At 42.6% G+C, this 19,915-nt stretch overlaps 5 protein-coding genes across 8 annotated transcripts in view; 3 read left to right on the forward strand and 2 right to left on the reverse strand.

The window, feature by feature from the left end:
• The window catches only part of tstd1 (thiosulfate sulfurtransferase like domain containing 1), a 3,702-nt gene extending 3,504 nt beyond the window's left edge, over nucleotides 1–198 (forward strand). The window contains exon 4 of the mRNA XM_071457403.1: nucleotides 1–198. This exon is cut by the window's left edge and continues 572 nt beyond it. The gene's annotated coding sequence lies outside the window, so the exon portion shown is untranslated.
• Nucleotides 199–314: 116 nt separating this feature from the next.
• Nucleotides 315–8,088, forward strand: top6bl (TOP6B like initiator of meiotic double strand breaks). Of its 3 annotated transcripts, XM_071457395.1 has the most exons (15): nucleotides 315–585; nucleotides 1,101–1,213; nucleotides 1,391–1,511; nucleotides 2,533–2,586; nucleotides 2,661–2,782; nucleotides 2,918–3,001; nucleotides 3,077–3,132; nucleotides 3,522–3,593; nucleotides 3,804–3,999; nucleotides 4,871–4,994; nucleotides 6,467–6,616; nucleotides 6,758–6,879; nucleotides 7,245–7,355; nucleotides 7,559–7,657; nucleotides 7,776–8,088. In XM_071457395.1, exons 2-15 carry the CDS (start codon nucleotides 1,193–1,195, stop codon nucleotides 7,821–7,823), a joined length of 1,380 nt encoding a protein of 459 aa, XP_071313496.1. In that variant the 5' UTR covers nucleotides 315–585; nucleotides 1,101–1,192; the 3' UTR covers nucleotides 7,824–8,088. The 3 variants fall into 3 exon arrangements, with proteins under 3 accessions (XP_071313496.1, XP_071313497.1, XP_071313499.1); XM_071457396.1 differs by lacking the exon at nucleotides 315–585 and having other exon boundaries at nucleotides 788–1,213; nucleotides 2,670–2,782; XM_071457398.1 differs by lacking the exons at nucleotides 315–585; nucleotides 2,533–2,586 and having other exon boundaries at nucleotides 789–1,213.
• Nucleotides 8,089–8,634: 546 nt separating this feature from the next.
• pola2 (polymerase (DNA directed), alpha 2) lies at nucleotides 8,635–15,035 on the forward strand. Its single transcript, XM_071457394.1, has 18 exons — nucleotides 8,635–8,999; nucleotides 9,345–9,469; nucleotides 9,566–9,648; nucleotides 9,770–9,827; nucleotides 10,022–10,131; nucleotides 10,612–10,811; nucleotides 10,996–11,084; nucleotides 11,375–11,527; nucleotides 11,938–12,000; nucleotides 12,152–12,203; nucleotides 12,344–12,462; nucleotides 12,619–12,657; nucleotides 12,786–12,859; nucleotides 12,966–13,068; nucleotides 13,342–13,448; nucleotides 13,622–13,678; nucleotides 13,761–13,887; nucleotides 14,074–15,035. Exons 1-18 carry the CDS (start codon nucleotides 8,915–8,917, stop codon nucleotides 14,224–14,226), a joined length of 1,797 nt encoding a protein of 598 aa, XP_071313495.1. The 5' UTR covers nucleotides 8,635–8,914; the 3' UTR covers nucleotides 14,227–15,035.
• On the reverse strand, nucleotides 14,686–17,287 carry LOC139605698 (RNA polymerase-associated protein LEO1-like). Its single transcript, XM_071457401.1, has 4 exons — nucleotides 15,418–17,287; nucleotides 15,194–15,346; nucleotides 15,086–15,120; nucleotides 14,686–15,000 (listed from the first exon to the last, which is right to left on the reverse strand). Exons 1-4 carry the CDS (start codon nucleotides 16,083–16,085, stop codon nucleotides 14,900–14,902), a joined length of 957 nt encoding a protein of 318 aa, XP_071313502.1. The 5' UTR covers nucleotides 16,086–17,287; the 3' UTR covers nucleotides 14,686–14,899.
• Nucleotides 16,089–19,721, reverse strand: LOC139605697 (uncharacterized). 2 transcript variants are annotated; one of them, XM_071457400.1, is made up of 6 exons: nucleotides 19,384–19,721; nucleotides 18,659–18,812; nucleotides 18,391–18,474; nucleotides 18,201–18,291; nucleotides 17,283–18,067; nucleotides 16,089–16,224 (listed from the first exon to the last, which is right to left on the reverse strand). In XM_071457400.1, exons 1-5 carry the CDS (start codon nucleotides 19,572–19,574, stop codon nucleotides 17,286–17,288), a joined length of 1,302 nt encoding a protein of 433 aa, XP_071313501.1. In that variant the 5' UTR covers nucleotides 19,575–19,721; the 3' UTR covers nucleotides 16,089–16,224; nucleotides 17,283–17,285. The 2 variants fall into 2 exon arrangements, with proteins under 2 accessions (XP_071313501.1, XP_071313500.1); XM_071457399.1 differs by lacking the exon at nucleotides 19,384–19,721 and having other exon boundaries at nucleotides 18,659–19,192.
• Nucleotides 19,722–19,915: the final 194 nt, after the last annotated feature.

Genomic DNA, 19,915 nt, shown 5'->3' on the forward strand with positions numbered 1-19,915 from the left:
TTGCACCTATTTATTCAGGTTTTTCCTTTAATTTGTCACAAATCTGTATATTTATACAAAATAGCAAACGTGAAAGCTTGACAGACAAACTAAAGGAACACTTTGGTGTTTTGTTATTTTCTGATACTGTTTTGTTTTTATACCGTGCACCATGTATAAATGAATACAAATAAAATGAACTATGTCATTTACTCAGAATTACATGTATTTGTGTGGATCATTTATGAGAGATCAATATCTGGACATTCACAATTAGAAAAAACACTTCCTGCAAAAAACATACACAGTGTTAGCATCAAATAAAGTACAAACTAAATAATAAGTAGTAAGTGGTCCTTTAGGTGAGTCATGCCCTCAGTAGTTTAATGACATTTTACATTAAGTCCGCCTATTTATCATTTGTAATTAATATATAAAGGTCATAAATGGTTTATACAACACTAATGCAGCCTCAGCAGGTTATTGATGTGCAGCTAGCTCCCTGTGGAGGCTGCTGTAAATCCTCAGAGGATAACTTACAGTTGTAGATAAATACTCCATATATCTGCTTATACTTGCTCCAGTTGTGAGGTACTTGTACTTTACGTAAGTATTTTCTTGTCATTCTACTTTGTACTTGTACTCCACTACATGAAACTTGTAGTAGAGCTGATAGTTTATGGACAGAAAGTTTTCAGGTGAAACTGCCAAACATTTTGTGGTATGGTTCTTCTGAAATGTGAGGATTAACTGCTTTTAATAATTTTACTTATTATTTATTATTTATTTTGAAGTTTGGGCTACTGGCGTTGTCAGTCACTTTGGCACTGGTACTAACTACAGTACAATGACAGGCTATACTTTCTGAATTTTTACAAACCAAACAATCAATTTATTAATCAAATGAAATGATTAAAAACAGTAAAACGCATAAAACACATTAATGCAAAGTGATCACTGAGTAGACCACAGTACTTTTCTTTGAATTATTAAATACGTTGTCCTGATTGTACTTACATACTTAAAGGCCAACAGAATAGCGTCTTCAATTCAAGACTTTTGTATTTAATGGAGTTTTTTGACAGTGAATACTACTTTACCTAAGTTTCTTCATTTGTAAGGCATTTACAGGGACTTCATCTGATTCTGGGTGTGGAGGTATCTTAATTTAGCGCAGAAAACCAGCGGTGAAGCCAGGAAAAAGTGGCCAGAAATGCTGAGAGAAATACGGCAGGTGAGCAGAGCTGCACACCTGTCAGAGTCTGTTAAACCTGTCGTTTAACAGTCACACACGGTTGGTGGATGTTTATGAAACAGACCGGAGATCTGCGGTTTGAAGCTAGCTAGCATAACAGAGGTGGCGTTAGCTTGCTAAGCTAGGTGTTTGTGTTGCCTGTAATTCCCGCCGCAGGTGCTGAGGCTGGTCCTGCTGCTGGGGAAGCAGAGGCAGCGGCGGTGTGAGAGGGCAGGAGGGCTCCTGGTTCTTCTGTGGACTGAGGCCAGAGCCTCAGGGCAAAGTTTAAACTGCACCGGTAAGAGTCAGCTTCACCCCGCGGCTCCAGCAGGGTTAGCTAGCAGGGTTAGCTAGCAGGGTTAGCTCGGTGGGTCACAGCGGGCTGCCCTTCTCCACAGGTCTGTCAAATGTGCCCGAATAAAGGAGGTTATCAGGACAGGAAGGAAGCTATGCATTTGATTACTACTATTCTAAATATATGTTTAATAAAACGTAGTAAACATCTCTGTTAGGTAAAAAAAGACACTGAAACATTGAGCTGCCTTATGTGCAAGCACACACTGCTACCAGTACTCACACATCTCTCTGACTTCCAGCAGCTTTTTAACTCTCATTTGACAGAAGTTACTCAGTTTGGCTATTTTATGCTTGAAGATCTGAAAGGTAAATGAAGTTATTGACACCTGCTTCAGTTATGATTAAATGAAAATACTCCTGTGCTTTGTTGATGCCTTAGTGAAAAATATTAGCATCCCCCACTGCACCTGTCAGGGCTTGGTTTGTTACACACATCTCTGATAATTATTAGATGTTACAAGGTCATAGATTTACATTTACATAAGCCTTGTGTACATCATTATCTACTGTGGATCAATCACACATTACATTTTGTTTTGATCTGAACTATCAAAGGGAAAATTTCAGCTTTTGCCAAGGGCCAAATATTTATGTTGGAGGAGCCTCTAGTTTGCCCACCACTGCAGCACAGTATATAGCAAGAGGTCATTTTCATCATCCTTAGATATGAATTATAAAGTAGGCAATACATTTTATAGTGTTTGTGTTTAAAACAATGGCATAACAATGATAACATGGCTATCAGGTAATCGTAAATAAAAATGATACTTCTGGTAAAAATCTGCCAGATCTGGTGAAAACACATAAAAGGTTGAAGACTTGAGCTCTGAGACTAACTTCATCCCCAACATTGTAATGAGAATTACAAGTAAACTGACTGTTACCAGCAGCTGTTAGGACCAGGTACAACAAAAAGAAAGACACTGCCAGGTGTTGTGACAGCTGTCCCCTTTGTTGTGCAGTTGCAGCTGCTGGTCCCTGGTGCACAGGGATTAAAATGAAAGCTCTCCAGCCTGGTATGTGCACACACCCAACATATGCACACATCTTCAGTTTCTGTATCCCGTATAATCTCTTTTTTCCACATTAGTCCTCACAGATTTGAAGGAAAACATGTTTCCTTGTACGTGGCCGTGTCCTGAGCCCGACCCTGAGGAGCTGTGTGCCTTCACCGATCTGTATGGTTCCCTCAGATTACTCCTGTCCTTTCAGGTACAAGCAATAGTGATCCCTTACTAATATTAAATCTTGAAGTGAAAGTTTCCATGTATTTCCTTTTAAATGTCATTAATGATTGATGATCACAGTGAGGCTGTGAGTGACATGTTATCTCTTTGTCCTGTACAGATGAAAGACGCACAACTCTTCAATCCAGAGTGGACAGATCATATGGAGTCTTTCCTACACACATTCAGTTTGGCTAATGCAGGGGTATGAAAGGGTCTGTTTTCCTGTCCACAGTCATATGTTAAGGTAGTTAGCAACACTTTACTTTTTTTTTCACAGATTAAAATCCACCTCAAATTCATATTCAACCAGAAGACCCTCCAACAAGAATTCAGGTACGACTGCAACAGTGCAGGCAAGAGTTAATGTTAAATGATCCCACAACAGAGCAGGTTACTTCAAAACTGAATGAAATTTATATTAAATGTGATATATGCTGTATTCAGTGACCTACACAATCACTTTGTTTGTTTTATAAAGTACTTTAAGAAATATTTAAGTGAAAATTTGCCTCACACACAAAGACTCAGTAGGTTATATTTTAATAGTGGTTTACAGCATTTTTGGCTTTAGGAATTATAACATAATAACAGCCACACAGACAAAAGCTCACTACTCCAGTTAATCTCCCCCAGGTGTGAGGAAGTTCATAAATTTCAATGATCAGTGGGAATGTCAGCCCCTGGTTTTATGACACACTAACGTTGTGTTTATATTCTTGCAGAGTGAAAATCAAAAGTAAAGTTGCGCAGGCAGGAGACCCATCACTCAGCTTGGATGTCACTTGTAATACCCAGTCAGTAATGCTGTTTTAATATTATCTAATTTGTAGTTGTTTGTGTGGATCAATGTTGTCTTACTTTGAGGTTGAAAATTACAGGTGTATAATGTTTTAAAGTTTTAGCCTCATATATCAACGCTACAACAACATGCCAGAAATACTGCTGTTGGTACTGTGTGCATGGTTTTGTCTGCAGAAAGTGATTTTCTCTCCTTGGGTTCAAAGGCCTCCAGAGTGTGTGAAGAAAGGATGCTGGTGTCAGGGAGGACATCCTGTCCCTGGGGGCAGGTTGCCACTCAGTATCCCACCACAAGCCATGGATCAGGGCCTGTACGGGGAACTCAGCGTTCAGCCTGTCACACTCCTTAGGCCCTGTGTGCTGCAGTACCCCAATCTGGCAACCCAGCTCACTCACATACAAATATCCTTTGCTGATTATCATCATTTTCTGGTGATTGTCAGGAACAGAATCTCTAGGCAGAGCTGTAGACTGTGTCTAGTACAGAGGCTTCTGCTTTGCGTCTCTGCTTTTTGCAGTTGACATGGTTCTGTGACCTCCAGTCCGCACTGGGACCGTTTGCAGCTGAGTGTGTAAATAGGGATGAGGGCCAGCACCTCAAAATCTGGGGCCATGGTACTCCACTGGAAAACAGAGGATAGGTCCCTTTGGATTGGGAGTGAGTCACTGCCCCAAGTGACAGAGTTCACGTATTTTGGGAAGTTATGGTTTTTATGAGTGAGGGTAAGAGCCGGGTCACACATAAAGAACTAGTTAGTAAGACGTGTTTCCTGACCACATCGTAAATCAAATGAGTTTATAGTTCCTCTTAACATCTAAACACAAAGCCACAGTGAAAAGCCAGCCACAGAGCGAGTGGAGATGCAGCATTGTTTAAATATGGGGATAACATTGCACAGAGAGAGAGTCTCTCCTGGAAGACGCTCAAAGCACTCGATTGATCACATGGACAGTGCCACAGATGGTCGTTGGAGAGAGAGGTTTAAAGCCAGCAGCCAGATTGTTGCAGAGTATGCTGGCAGCTTTAGAGCTAGTGTAAACTCAACAGGCAGATTGGTGCTATAACGTAGCAGTGATGATCGTTCTGGACTGTGGCGGTGAAGATGGAGCTGAGCTAAAGGCGCAGCTCTCGATTTACTGGCCAAACGACATTCCAGCCCTCACTTTGGGTCAGAGGCTTTGGGTAGTGACCACTGCTGCTTTGTGTTGACTCAGTTGAGGTGGTCCAGGCATCTGATGTGGATTAGTCTTCCTTTACTTCACATGCCTCTAGGTGTTGGTTTACAGCCCCAGTAATGTTCCTGTCACAGGCCCCTCCGCCTTCCTCCAGAATCTTCCTGCTCAACTGGGCTGTCCAGAGCTGAGCCAGCGTGGCCTTCACTGCTCCTCCTTCAAAGGTAGACACCAACCACTGATGGGAACAACACATACTGACAAGGGCCAGGTTTACGGGACAGGGTCTCCTGGAGTAGGTCCGGTGTCCGGGACAGTTAATCCTGCCTGAAAAGTAACTTAACACTTGAAATTTGGATTAGTTAATTCTTGACTGTGAGTTCTGAGAGTAATTCAAACCACCTGTGTTTATTTGTGAGAGAATATCCACACAACCAAGGCCTGGAGCTGCTTATAAAACTTTAATGAATCACAAAAAGCCCATAATTTGAATCAGAGGAATAAAACAACAACAGTGGAAGTAGGACAAAAGAACACACAATGAACACAATAACAAAGACCTTAAAATGACAGCACTTGAAGAGAATGTACTGCAAGCTTTCCCACCAGTGAAATGAATGGCATTGCACTTTACAAACCTGCATCCTGTGAATCCTGTTCATTTGTAAATAATCTGCATAAGTGGTTGATTGCAAACCTTTGGTTCTGATGCATACATGCTCATTACAAAAAATTCTCACAGCAGAAAGTTGTGTGGAATTCAGGGTGGGGGAAGGGTTTACCATGTGTTTGGCTTTGACACAGGAGGCTCTGGTTCCCATCCTAGAAGTCAGTGTTTGAATTTGTCATATTTGACTTTGACTCTGATCTTTCCTTGACCTTAGCTGAATGGGTCTGGTTGCCAAAACTAAAACTATACCACAATCATGCCTTAGTTAGAGTAATGCATGAATAAAACATTCCAAAAATGTTGAACATGCGTAATGGTAACGACCACACGATCACATCCTCACAGTGCCAATGCTGACGTTTTCATGATGGTGTTAGATGAAAAGTTAAGACCTGTCATTAAAAACCACAGATTACACTGGAGGAAAAGAGGATCAAATCAGCTCTAAATCATGTTTGAGAAAGCTGATTTGGATTAACTGTAAGGAGACACTTCAATCTGGACACAAAGTTTATTGATCACTAAATGATCACTGTCACACAGACAATAGGATATGATGTAGTGTACGAGCGTAAGTCATGTCATGATAAAACCCAAAAATTGTCTGATTTCTCAGAAACTGCTGTTGCATAATGGTCCTTTTCCCTCCTCTTGTAGATTATACAGTGAATCAGAACCACAAGCAAAACCACGGGTCTACTTTAATTACAAGAAGCTTATTCATTCACAACACATGATAAATGTAGTAAAAAAGGGCCCATAATGTAGTCTGCCCCAGTCTCTTGCTCTTACTCTGGTATGGAACTATTACAACTACAACTGTAAAACCAAACATTTTAATTATAACTTGTCCAACCAAAACCTCAACCCAAAGGTGTGTCTTCCCTTCGCTGTAGTTGTACCAGTGTGTCTTCAGCCAGCATTAACTTGCAGTGTTTTTGTTGTTTTCATCATGATTATCATGTTTTCCTTCCATTTCCTCCTCATTATCCTTTTTGCTAAAAAGTATTTTAACATACTCTGCAGATCTTGTGCTCAGCGGTGGCACCGTGTATAAAGTAGAGCAAGAAATGTTGGAGGAAGAATCAAGTCCTTCCACAATACAGCAGAGTCTCCTGCTTTTCCTCTTCCTGCAGCACAGTGACCCCTTCACCTCCCACATCTCTGATGTTATGGGTGAGAGACAACTGCATCATGTAGAATTACACAAAAATAGGTTGCAGTTAGCCTATTTTAATTTTTTCTACTTAGCTGAATATGAGTTAAGTTACTATTTCAGCTACACTGATAACAGCGTTATCGGTGATCCTCTTACAGCTACAGAGGCACTGATAGAGCAACACCTGGAGGATATTCTCAGCAACAACAGACAGGCAGTGACAACAGCCCTGCAGACTGAGCTGAAGAACACACTGAAAGCCCAGAATCGCAGAAAAAAGGCAAGTCTGAGATACACATATACACTAACTGGCCCACTATTTCTTTAAAATGGTGTGTGGAAATGAGTCAGCAACAGTTCTGACCATCAGTGTATAGATTAAGTCATTTATCAAGAAAAAATGACAAACAGTTCCTGGTACCGCCTTATCTCACCTTCTCTGCTGCTTTTTCCTGTCGTTCTTCATTATGAGTTGAATATGTTTGGATTTGAGTTTGGACTGGTGGTTGATCAAAACAAGCAGTATGTTCTGCGGGATTGTTATGGTTATTTTTCATTATATTTTGACATTTTATCCGTCAAATAAATAATGAAATAAATCATTTACTTATAGTGTGTGTTTGGCTGTTGTGTGTGACATGAAAGGACCAAGAGAAGCTGCGTTCAGCTGTCGATGTGATTCTCAGTTCATCCATCAGTATCGTGAGCTGCAGCAGTAACATGGACTTCAGACAGGCCTGTCTGAACAGCATGAAGGTGTGAAAAAAGTTTAAAAATGCAGATATTTATATATAAACAATAAAAGTTATTCACTTTCACATCACGTGATTAGAAAAAGACGCTGAGCAAAGATGGTAGCAGCTGCACTGTAAATACACCTGTTACATACAAAGATGTACACACAGTCATGTTGATGTGACAAAAGTGAAATACGTGAACATAATGTATGTGCTTGTCAGGTGCATGACACTCACGAACTGTCGGCCTCCCTCTGTGAATCTCTGAGGAGGGTGACATCATGGAAATTTACCCCCAGGGGCAGGTGCTACTCCGCACAGGTGAATGGGTGTGTGTGGGTCTGTTTACTGACACCAACCGGTTCCTATAGCAGCACTTCATTACTGTTAGACATCTGATTTTGTACGATAATCTAACACCAGGTTATTGCTTCCACAGATGGAAGAACATCCTGAGAGTGATGAGCCGACCAGAACAGAAATCTGAGACTGTCTGTGTTTGTCTTGAAAGGGTTTTGTTTTATTTGAGGCCCATGGAAACAGTTAACACTGCAGTGATGATTCTGGAGTTTAAAGTGTGGCAGCAGTGCATGTTGTAAATGTGCTGGCAATAGAAACAGCTATTTATTTAACCTTTAATTTAATTTAACACTATATACTGTTGTTATTATAGTTTGTGTGTTACACCAGATGTGATTGTGTTTTATACATTTCTAAGATAGGAAATGTTCTAAAAGAGATCTATATTAGAACTGCAGGTATGATTCTTTTTTTATAGATGAATCTGCTGATTATTTTTCAGTCATAAACAGTGGCACCTGCCTCTGACAACATTCTGCAGCACATCATTAAATGTCATGTTTTGTTTGTCCAACACTCAAAAGTTATTTCATTTACTATCATGTAAACAAACAAACAAAATTCTCACATTTGAGAAGTGGAAACCATCATACTTTTGGTCTTTTTGCTTGAAAAATGAATGGACTACTCATTTATCCCAATGTTTTTTTTTCAGTCAACTACTCCTTAATTTGATTAATGGTTGCAGCCTCTAATCTACGTTGAATTGAATTTCTAATCTGAATTAATCCTTTGTTGATGTTCTTTTCTGTTAAAATAACATGGACATCTGTAGTGTGAACACTCCCACTGACACTATACGGTTGCATTATATACCTTCACAGTTGCTTGTTGAACAGGTGAAACCAGATTGGTTATAACAGCCGAGGGCTAACGGACTAAACATCCTCACAGCGACCGCTAGGTGGCGATAGAGGCTTTTATTTTTGTACCACCGCTAACTTCCGCTTGTTACTGTTTGTGGATATGACGTAAGTTCCGGCCGCCAACACCGACAACGCTTTTTCGCGGTAAAATGAAACTGTGCAGCTAATGTTCGGGTTTACGCAGAGCTTTCACATCTCCCATCGAACTGACGTGGAGGAAACTGGAGCAGCTGGAGTTCAGCAGCCGCAGTTTGACGGAGTTAGGTCGTGGGTCGTTGAGATGAAGTGAGACCTTCGGACGTTTGATCGCCTCCATATTTACAACACAAGCTAGTGAACGCAACTTAAAACCATGGAAGTAGTGACCGCAGAGGCCCTGAAGTCGGAGCTGGAAATGTTCGGTATTCCCTTCCAGGATGACTCGGTCCTGGACAAGAGTAAGAAGCTAACACCTGCTGGTTTAATCTCTGCTCGGTGTTTACTCTCCTCTGTCGTGTAGTTATCAGGTTTCCTGTCACTTGTGCGCCATCTGTTGTAATGACTTCTATGTTTAGTCCTTTAAACACCTCACTGCAGATTTGCCTTTATGCCACAGACAAAGTGTTAACTTCATTCGTTTCCTCAGTGTAAATGTGTTTATGTCAGAGTGTGAAGAACCTGTGTCACCTGTGATCCTCCTCATCCTCTGAGTCTCAGGTGTATTTTCAGCCTCAGTGTGTTTACAGGTTGCTCTCCCTCCACCTGCTCTCCTTCCTTTCCCTCTCGTCTGCTCTGTCCCTCAGTGGTGGAGCAGTGTATTTGCAGCAGGATACAGACAGACCAGATGGTGCTGGAGTGGGTGGCCTACAGCTCCACGAATAATGGATTAAACCTCACCATGGACACTCTGGAGCAATTCGAACACGAGGTGACAGCCTCATACTGAGTGTGCTGTATTTTTCTGGTCATTGATAACCACATTTTTAGTGACTTATAGGAAACAGTGTGTCTATCGTCTTCGTAGGTGTTGAACAAGAAGAATAAACAAAGCTTCAGAAAAGAAGAAAGTCAGAACAGAACCAGAGACATCCACTCTCTGCAGGACTTGTATCCTTCACAGAAAAACTCAGAACTAAAACAGCAGCTTCTCCTTCTGGATTTACCTGTTGTCTGGGATTAGTGTCATGGTAATGTCAACATTTTATAGATCTTAACATCATTTGTTCAGAATTAAAGCTGAGGAAGAGGAGGACAATCTGCTCGATTCCTACTCTACTCCTGCGAAGGTACATTTTTACAATAGGACTGGTAATCAGTCTCTTCCTGTTTAGATCTGCACAGAGATGAGTTGGTGTATGTGTGGCTCACAAGCTGTCAATGCAGTGAGTCTGAGCATGTTTGTTTTGTGTGTATAGAAATATTAAAGAGCTCTTGTTCACTTAGTTCCCTGCTCTGACCATGTTTGTTTATGTCTGTGCAGGGCTCCCAGAAACGAGCACTGACCACCCCCGAACACCCTCGTTCAAAGAGGAGTGCAGCTCTGCTGGCCAGCCCGGGGCTGCTGCTGTCTCCGGCCAGCTTCTCTCCCAGGTAATCAGCAGTGCAGAACAACAACCATCAAACACCTTGTGCTTCCTGGTTTTGGTGTTGGACCTCTGCTGTGAAACAACAAAATAAGAATTATTCATTCTTCACTTAAAATCACTTTCTCATTTGAACAAGGGGACAAAATCTGTTTGTGTGGTAATGTTGTGTTTCCAAGTGTAATTTTCTTTATTAGTCAAGTTGTCTACTTTTCCTTCTTTTATTTTTTTCAATTGAAAGGAAATGTCATGAACTTGGTTTTGTTCTTTCTTTCACAGTAAGATTAAACTTGTATCACTTTTCAAAACAGATCCTTATATTAAATGTATTAGTTGTATAGTAATTATAGAAAAAAATGTCTTTGACTTAACCTTGGAGCCATGACACCAAACGAATGTAACTTTTTTTTAACCACTGGACTGATTCACTTGATAAAATTTGTTGCACTATGACCTGACTCTGCTTTCCTCCCATCTCTCTCTGCAGTGCAACTCCCTCACAGAAGTACAGCCAGCGAGGAGGGAAAGGGGAGGTCGTGGTTACATTCGGGGCTGTGCAGGGCACCCGCTGGGTGGGCAGGAAGGCTCCAGGTGTGGGCGTCCAGCTGGAGCTGCTGGAAGGTCCTGAAGACTCCCTCCGCTGCAGCTACAAGTACATGTTCCAGCGGCTGCGAGATGTTCGAAATGGTATGTAGCTGCACAGATTTATTCATGGTCATCAGTCTCAGACATCTTGACATCTGGGGTTCGACAAAAATAAAGGTTCACCTGAATGGATGGATATGAAACCACACATAAAAAGTATCTGAAAAACCAGATCAACTAAATGGAGACTAGCCTGTAATACATATTTTTGCGTCTCTCTCTTCAGTGTTGACAGAGAAGATAGAGGAGCTGGGAGAGGGCCTCAAGTCTCACTTCAGCATCGAGGAGTTCTCTCCTGTCTCTCTGCCTGCGCAGGTACTGAGGTGTTATTGTTGTGCGTCCTGTAAAGTCATGGAAGCTTAAACCTGTGGTTTCCATAAACATCTGATGTGTTGTTCCTACATCAGATTAGCCTACACGTTCACTGATGTGAGTGAGTTTACTGCTAAACCGTGTACATTGTAATGAGCGATTGATTCATTTGGACTTGGATCCACTCGGCTGCTATTGTGTCATCCATGTGTGTTATTCACAGCTCAGTAGTGTCTTTGTATAATTCTGAACTGACGGATCCATGTGGTGTGTGTCTGTCTCTCCACCTGTAGGACAGTGTAACGGTGCTGGGACAGGTGTGCTGTGACAGTAATGGCAAACTGAACGCACAGTCGGTGCTGCTGGAGGCGGGGCCAGAGCAAGGTGGTCAGCAAGTACCTGTTGACCTATCAGAGCTCAAGGAGTACTCCCTGTTTCCTGGTCAGGTGCGCAGAAGGACATGTGTTGTTGCTGCTGTGAAAGTCTTCTCAGCTGTGTTAGGAAATATTTTTTGACACTATTGAATCACATCTCTACATAATTCTGCACTAAGAAAAACACCCCTCTTTCTGTCACGTGTTGAGTCAGCTGATCAGAGTGCACACACTGTTTGTAGTGAGCGGTGGTCTCTCCTTTGCCTGTGCACTGAGGTCTGTGTGCAGCAGGTTACATGTCCACCAACAGTAACAGAGCAAGCCAAGGGCCTGGGCTGGAGACTCACCCAGCGTCTGACCGAGAACTCTGACAAAAACAACCGTGCCCACATAAGAATCCATGACTGCCCTCCTGCGGTGTGTCAGGGGAGGCTTTTCTGTTGGAGCACAGATTCATCCCCTTGACTGTCCTCTTCTCACAGGTGGTGGCGATGGAGGGAATGAACACAACAGGAAGAAAACTGATGGCTTCCAAACTCTATGAGGTCAGCGACAAGTTGATAGATTAGGAAAGTCGAAGATGATTCGTCTTTAAAGTCACGTTTACTTGAAATGTTTCAAAATTGAAATGAGGTGGTTCTTTTAGAACTGAGGCCTGTTTGTGCGTCTTCTGTTCATGGTCTTTGTGTTTTTCAGGGTGTCCCTCTTCCTTTTTACACGTCTGAGGTGAAAATGGAGATGGATGAAGGTAAGAAACAACACATCACACAGAGATTTCAGCCTCCTGTTACACAGCTCACGATGATCTCCATGTTCATGACGTCTGCTTCTACAACTCTGTCTCTTACACATCAGTGAAAACACACTCAACATCTCATGTAATTGCAGAGCCAATGAATGTACTGGTGGCCTGTGGACCGTACACCCCTTCTGACAGCCTGACCTTTGACCCTCTGCTGGACCTAATCAATGTCATTGTCAGGGATCGTCCTGATGTCTGCCTATTGGTACAGTAATGTGTTTTGTTTTTTGTTTTTTTTGCTGCATCAAGATCTTGATGTCCACAGAGGCTCATTAAACTGCTCTGTCAGTGGTTTTCAGACACACACGTACTTCATTCAATGAAATGTGTGTGTTCCCTAATTCTCCCTTCTCCTCTCCAGCTGGGCCCCTTTGTGGATTCCAAACATGAACAAATTGAGGTGGGTTTAAGAGGACATGATCAGTTTGTTTCTTTATCCTCTTCTATTTAAAAATTCACTGAGCTGCGATGAATTTGTTTACGTTTGTTTTCCATGAATATAAGTGACCGTCTCTGTTTCTCTAACAGAAAGCTCAGGTGACTGAGACGTTTGAGGCCATTTTCTCAAGATGCATTGAAAGCATCGTGGACGGCACCAGAAGGTACCTGACGCTGATTCCACCATTTCAGCTCGTGACGACCTTTCAGAGCAGGACTTTGTTTTGTTCCCTCATCAGAAACTTTTAATAACGTGTTTTCTTTGTGCAGTGTTGGCTGTCGTCTGGTGTTCGTGCCCTCCCAGAGAGACATCCACCACCATTTCATCTACCCACAGCCTCCCTTCACCCTGCCACACCTCAGCAAGGACCAGGTCCACCACTTGTCTTTATTGCTTACTGATGAGCATGTGCAACAGGCTTGACTCAAGGCGAGCGTCGTTGTAATAGTTTTAAACTTTGGGATTAGAAACATTTCACTTGGGTCAAGTAGCAGTTTTTTGTTGTTATTTCCTAATCTGAGGGTCTGTGAGGTTCTGTCTGTAGTCGACACCTCAGACAGGTTATCAACGGGATTCAAGCCGAGGAAAACTGCCGCCCGACATCGTGATCAGTCTCATACAATGTTTTCTCCTCACACTTTGCAGCGTGTCACCCTGGTCCCTGACCCCTGCACCCTGCTGATTGACGGCGTGACCTTTGGATTGACATCCACTGACATCCTGTTCCACATGGGCGCAGAGGAGATCAGCTGGTGAGGAAGACTCCACACTTAAGAGCAGAATGTTTGTTTTTTCAGTTTAGTATGTTTCACATTGTTCACATGAACAAACCTGCTCTCAGCCACAACCTCTTCCTGTACCTAAAGCTTTAGTGGCATTGCACTATAGAGATTTCTGTAGAAACTGACAGTGGTTTGTGTTGCAGTGGGACTGGATCAGACAGATTTTCACGCATACTGAAACACATGCTGACCCAGAGGAGGTAGGAGTCCTGAGAGTTCACTCATTAGTTCTGTGAGACGGTGCCCAGAACTAATGTCCTGTGTTTCTGTGTTGACATGAAGTTACTACCCGCTGTTCCCGCCTGTGGAGGAGGTGAACATGGATTATGAGAAGTTCCAGAGCTTCGGTCAGATGCCGCTTACCCCTGATGTTCTCATCATTCCCTCTGAGCTGCGCTACTTCGTGAAGGTGCGGACTCCCTGTCCTTATCATGTAGTCCACATTTTTCTAGCTGATCATTTCCAGGAAGTGTGATCATTCTTGGACTGTGTGTGTTTTCAGACTGACACAACAGAAGGGAAGAAGAGCCTATGTATGTTGTTCTGTTGATGATTCAAATATAGCTTTTTAAATCTCGTCCTCACCTGTCCTCAGGATGTGGTCGGCTGTGTCTGTGTCAATCCTGGACGACTGACCAAAGGCCAGGTGGGAGGGACCTACGGCAGGCTGCTCATTCAGCACAGCGCTGCGTCAGAGGACGGGAAGAGAGTGAGCCCCTGTCTGGCTGCTCAGGTGGTGAAAATCTAACAGTAACAAAGACTTTATATTCTCATTGTCTCCAGAAGTGACCTGATTTAACCAGCTGCCCCCTCCAGGCTCTCACTTGTCAAATACGTAAAAGAGGGAAACGACTCTTGTGCTGTTGAAACCATTTCTGCCGCTCGTCTGTTTTTATTTGACACGTCAACTCGTTCTCTGGCTGGAGGTGTCAGGACTGTCATTCACAAACAGCAGACAAAATCTTTTCAATAAATTATTGTCACCCTTTGTACTTTACTGTGTATGTTCCTCTTACCTCTGCCTGAGAAGGTTATTTGCCTGTGGTTTGGGTTTCATGGTTACATACTCACCAAAGGTTTAAAATAAGTTTGTTGAACAGCCCGATCCTTCCTGTGCCACAGCTTTATTTTAGTTTCTATGCTTTTGATTGGAGGAGATATAAACCTCAGAATTATAGTCAGAAATGAAATAAATAGATGTTTGATATGTAAGAAATGCAGTTTAATGTATTGGAGTTATTCTAGGCGAGATATTTGTATGTTTTTGAATGGGAACATTTAGATTTCCATCTCTGTCTAAATACCAGAAAACAAGAATCAACATTAATTATGAGTCTTAAACAGACTTCGTTTTAGTATCATCCTAAATCCTAGGTGAGGAAGGTTTTTCTCGTTCTCAGGGTTCAGCAGTTAAAACAACATTAGTCATAAAAGTGATCAAACTCATCCGAGTCACTTTGGTGATCTGTCTTTGTTGAATGGTCCAGCTCCACTTGAAAAATCTCCACATTGTCACAAGTTGCTGGAAAAGAAATAAACGTAGAATCAGCATCTTCACGTTTTTGTTTATTCTTTTCATCTTGTGACTGTAACGACGGACACTGTACCTTTGGGTTTGTCGTCAACTTTCAGGCTCTTTTCTCTGCAAATACATTTGTAAAAAGATGTGAGAAGTGGAAGAGTTTTGTCATCAGAGAAGTAAAATCTTTACTCACTGTGTCTGTGTTAGTTGTGGAGGTGCGAGGAGATCCTCCACATCGTCCTCACTCAACCCGTTTGAGTCCTCGTCTGAGGATCCTGTTTTACTCCCCTGCTCATGGTCGTCGTCTTCAGCTGCTTCCTCAGGAACAACCTGAATCTTTTTCAGTCTGAAGACAGAAAATTTATTTCATGTTCAGTCATTTGGACAGAAAATCGTTGAATTCCTTTATGATCATACCTGTTTTCTTGTGGTGAGATGATGCTGTCGTCAGAATCTCTTTCCTCTCCGGCTTCGTCACTCCTCTGCTCTTCCTCCTCACCCTCTCCATCCTCCTCTTCAACAGACCCCTCCTCCTCCTGTATCTTGTTCTCGTCGTGTTCACTCTCACCCTCGTACTCTTCATCCTGAGATGTGGCAGAACCCTGTGTTCTGTTGTCGTCATCTTCATTCTTCAAACTGTCTTCTTCATCTCCCTGATCCTCCAACTCATCCTCTGCTCCTGTCTCCTCCTCTTCCTCCGTTATGTTCTTTCTGGCACAAGACTCATCATCTTCCTCCACATCTGTCTCCTCTTCCTCTTTATTTCTCTGACTGTTTTCTTTTTCCTCATCATCAACTGCTCCAAGATCTTTGTGCTTCTCTTCTTCCTCACCCCTTTCTTCAGCACCGATGCTTCTCTCCTGTTGATCTTTTTCTGAAACTCCATTTTCAGTCGTTGTACTAACACTCTCTGACGCCTCCTCTCTCCAGCTGTGTGATTTCTCATCACTTGCATTCAGGACATTTCCCCTCCTGGACTCTTCAGTCTGACTCACTGACTCCTCACTAGTGGAGCGGCTCTTTTCTTTGTCGCTCCCTGAGTCACCTCCTTTGCTCCTGGTCCTTTTGTTTGCCACCTCCTCCATCCTTGGTGATCCAGCAGCCAGTCCCCCACTCCTCGTGCTCGTTCTCCCACTGCTGCGTTTCTCTGATGAGGTGTCGCTCTCTGAGCCGTGGACCACTGTGACTCCAGCAACAACATCTGCACTGGGGGACGTAGAGGACCTTGAAACAGGAATGAACAAAAAAAGTATGTAAGTACAGCATCAGGTAAGAAGAAATTATATAATAATACATATCAATACTATACTATGTGGAAAAAATAATGCTCCATTTCGAGTAAAAGTCCTACATTTAAAGTAGAACAGGGGTAGCAGGCTGTAAAATGTACCTAGGTATGAGAGGTGAAGGTATCCACTGCAGAACAGGCCCAGTCAGTGTTATATTACTGTGTTATTGGATTATTGTTGGTTGGCTCTGTATCAACAAATAACAATTACACTCTATACTGTTATAATATAACTGTATAAATACAGTAAGAATAAAAGTAAATTAAAATAAAATGGGGGAGGGGCCAGGTGAAAGTATTCTGTGTATTCGCTGCAGTAGGACGCTGCCTTCCTGAAGGTAAAAGCTCAGAGTGCAGCTCATAATGTGGGGAGTTTTACTCTTCAGAGTTAAATCATATCTGACTCGGTTCCATCTGTGACTTACCTTTAGTTTTACTAGTTATATTTACTGTTCTGTGCAATTTCAGCATCTTGCTAACATTCAGATTTCCTCACCACAGCCGGACTGAAGGATTCTGCTTTCCGCCAGATTCTTAACACTTCAAGGGTTTGTTTATGAACATTAATCATTCGTTCTCATTCATTATTATCGATGCAGTAACGTCTAATGTAAGATGGAGCAAAGTTCGACCACTTCATACAAATGTATCTGTAGTTAAATCTATCGTGTCATATTTTAAAAGAATAAGTACAATGTTTTCTTCTGAAATGTAGTTTGATATAGTGAATGTACTTTCCGTCACTGATTAGGTCTACGTGAACAGACATCAGTAGTCACAAGATTATTAATGATAGCAAATTTTAAAAAACTTTAATTACAGTATCTCTGAGATAAAATGTGGTGTAATTCCTCTTGTTTTCGAACCTTTGCTATTCATGTTAGATACTACAAAGCCTCTTAAAGCCATTCAAAGGCTGTATGGAAAACTTGTGCATCAGTGCATTAGTTGCATGAAATACAAAGTGAAATCTATTGAGAGTATATTTTCTTACTCCTCAGAGCTGCACCTTTCTGAGGAGGTGCGCCGTGTTTTTCCTCTCTTCTCCCTCCTCTTCCTCTTCTCTCTGCTGGCCTGACTGGAGTCCCTGTTGCTCTCGCTGCTCTCTGCATGGCCACTGGACAGACGAACTGGAAACAGTGTCCACGTACACACAGATTACAGATACATTATTTAAAAAAGAGAGGCACATGTCCTTTACATACACACACTGACGTGAAATAAGTGCTTGTTTTCTGTTGAGTTTCCTTTTCCCACCTGGTTTAATGTCCAGCTCCTGGGAGAAACAGCTGCTCCTGCTTCCACCGCCTCTCTCTCTCTTTGAGCTTGGTGCTCTGCTTGTCTCAGCCTCCACCCTCCTGTCAGGAGGAGGCTCCTCCATGTAGAGCTGACCCCACAGAGCCTCAGAGCCTGGGGGGATCCCAGCAGCACCTGTAGTCCAGGAGCAGGGGTAGTCAGGCTGTGTGGGACCCCAGCCAGGTGTATTCTGTCTGGGCCAGGGAGGATGATGAGTGGATGTGGAGGCGAGGTGTTGGAGCTGGAATTGATGAGGATGTGGGAAGATGTAGGATGGAGGGAGATAGGATGGAGGGACATGAGAGGAGTCTTGGGGTTGAGAGGGCCCTCTGATAGGAAACCTGGCAGACTGGGATGGAGTGTGGGTGAGCCAGGAAGACTTCACGTAGGGGAGATGAGAGGAGACATCCTGGTTGTAGTCTGAGTGGCTGCTTTGGTTCTTCTCTTGAGGTGTAGAAACTTTTTGTGGTTTGTTGGTGAGGCCTACAAATAGAGATATGTGCTAAATGTGGGTGTGCATGAAGGTAAAGAAGATCTGTTGTGTGATAAAATAAATAAAACTGAAGAGTAAATGAGACAACATGATTTCTTAAAGTGAGTGAGGAAGAGAACAAACCTTGTGAAAGCAGAGGTCGATCTGCAGAGGGATTCGTCATTTGTTCTTGCTCTGTATTCTTTAGACATGACCTCAGATACTCCTCCATCCTCTGTTAAAGACACGCAGCCTTTTCACACTGATCCACCTCCATAAACGTCTCTGAATGCCTCACATTTCTTGCTGAATTAAAGGAAAAGCTGCAGCATACCTTCCTCTGAGCAGCCTGTGTTTTCTCCTTGAGTTGCTGCTGCCAGCGGGGGGCGCTCTCCTCCAGATACCGCTCATACTCCATCTGCAGGGGTCAAAGGTCAAATGTTAAGCACAGGGGCTTCCCCATGGCAGGGATGAAATACGACTGTTTGTTACAACCTGCACAGACTCAGGGTTCCTTTTCTGAGCTACTCCCTAAATTCTGTGTGTGTGTGTGTCTGTGTGTGTGTGTGTGTGTGTGTCTGTGTCTGTGTCTGTCTCTGCACCCGGATAGTTTTCATGGCAGCATTGCGGGCCAACATCTCTCTCAGTGTGTCCTGGGTTCTCTCAAACTGCTGCAGAAGCTGCCTGTTGTGTTGCTGGGCTGTAAGCTCTCTCTCCTTCAGCTCCTGCCAGCGCTGCTGCAGGAGCATCACTCTGCTGCAGGAAACACACAGTCGAAGATTACAAACATAATGAAAATATTCTTTAGTTTCCCACAAACTTCCTGTATTATTGGTAGAGTTGTGCAGTGAACAGGTGATTATCCAGGTAACCTGACATGAACTTAGTGGACACAGTCTTTGCCGTGTGTGTTCCCTTCTACATCCCCATTCATACACAATCATGCACAATGCAAACATCTTGTGTTTTTGTCTGTGCATATACAGATGATGGTGACTCTGAAGAGTTATAAAGTGAGTTTGCAACAGCAACGGCTTGTGGACACTGAAGGAGGAGTCAGTGCATACAACACACACACACACACACTCTTCTCCACTCTTACACACAACCCAGAGTTTACAGCACTAAACTTTCCAATAAATAAAAATTCAATAAACTACTAAAGCTACATGATGATCTCCCTCCTTCTACCACCCTGTTCAAATCCCTGCAGAAATCAAATTGTTATGGTCATTTTTATCAGGAAAGATAATCATTGTTTGCTGAAGAAAAAAAGTCCAACATGATCACCGCTCCCTGGCTCCCTGGCAGCATCCAAAACTCTTACCTATTTTTCAGGCTGTACTCTCTGTGTTTGGTGAAAGTGTTTCTTTCGGTTCCCGTCAGATGTCCAAGAGACAGTAAACTCTCCGTCGGTGCAGCCATGACTGCAGGCCTTCGATGGATGTAGAGATTATCGGGGATTAAGGTCTGTGCTCTGGGGGGGAGGGACCAGAGACATGCTGCCAATCCACACATAGATGTGGTGATGGGGTTAAACAGTAGTGACAGCTATTTTTAATACCACACAGGTAATGAAATTATTGAAACATATACGTCCATACACTGTAGTTCTGTACTTGAAAAGACTGAGAAACATTAATATGGAACTTAATTCATTCAAAATGTGACTTTCTAACTGTGATTAGAAAAAGTATTAAAAGTGAAATTTCAGAAAATGTTCCTGTGACTTATATTATTATATATGAAATCATTATATTATTATTCCCAATGCATTAATGTGCAAGAAGGATTTGATTGTTGTTGCTCAGTTTAACTATATTAGAAGGACTGGAACTAATGATCATGTCATTGATATT

The sequence above is a fragment of the Trachinotus anak genome, unplaced genomic scaffold, assembly GCF_046630095.1.
Source record: "Trachinotus anak isolate AG129_WGS33_773 ecotype Australia unplaced genomic scaffold, CSIRO_AGI_Tana_v1 ptg000021l, whole genome shotgun sequence".
Taxonomy (NCBI): Eukaryota; Metazoa; Chordata; class Actinopteri; order Carangiformes; family Carangidae; genus Trachinotus; species Trachinotus anak.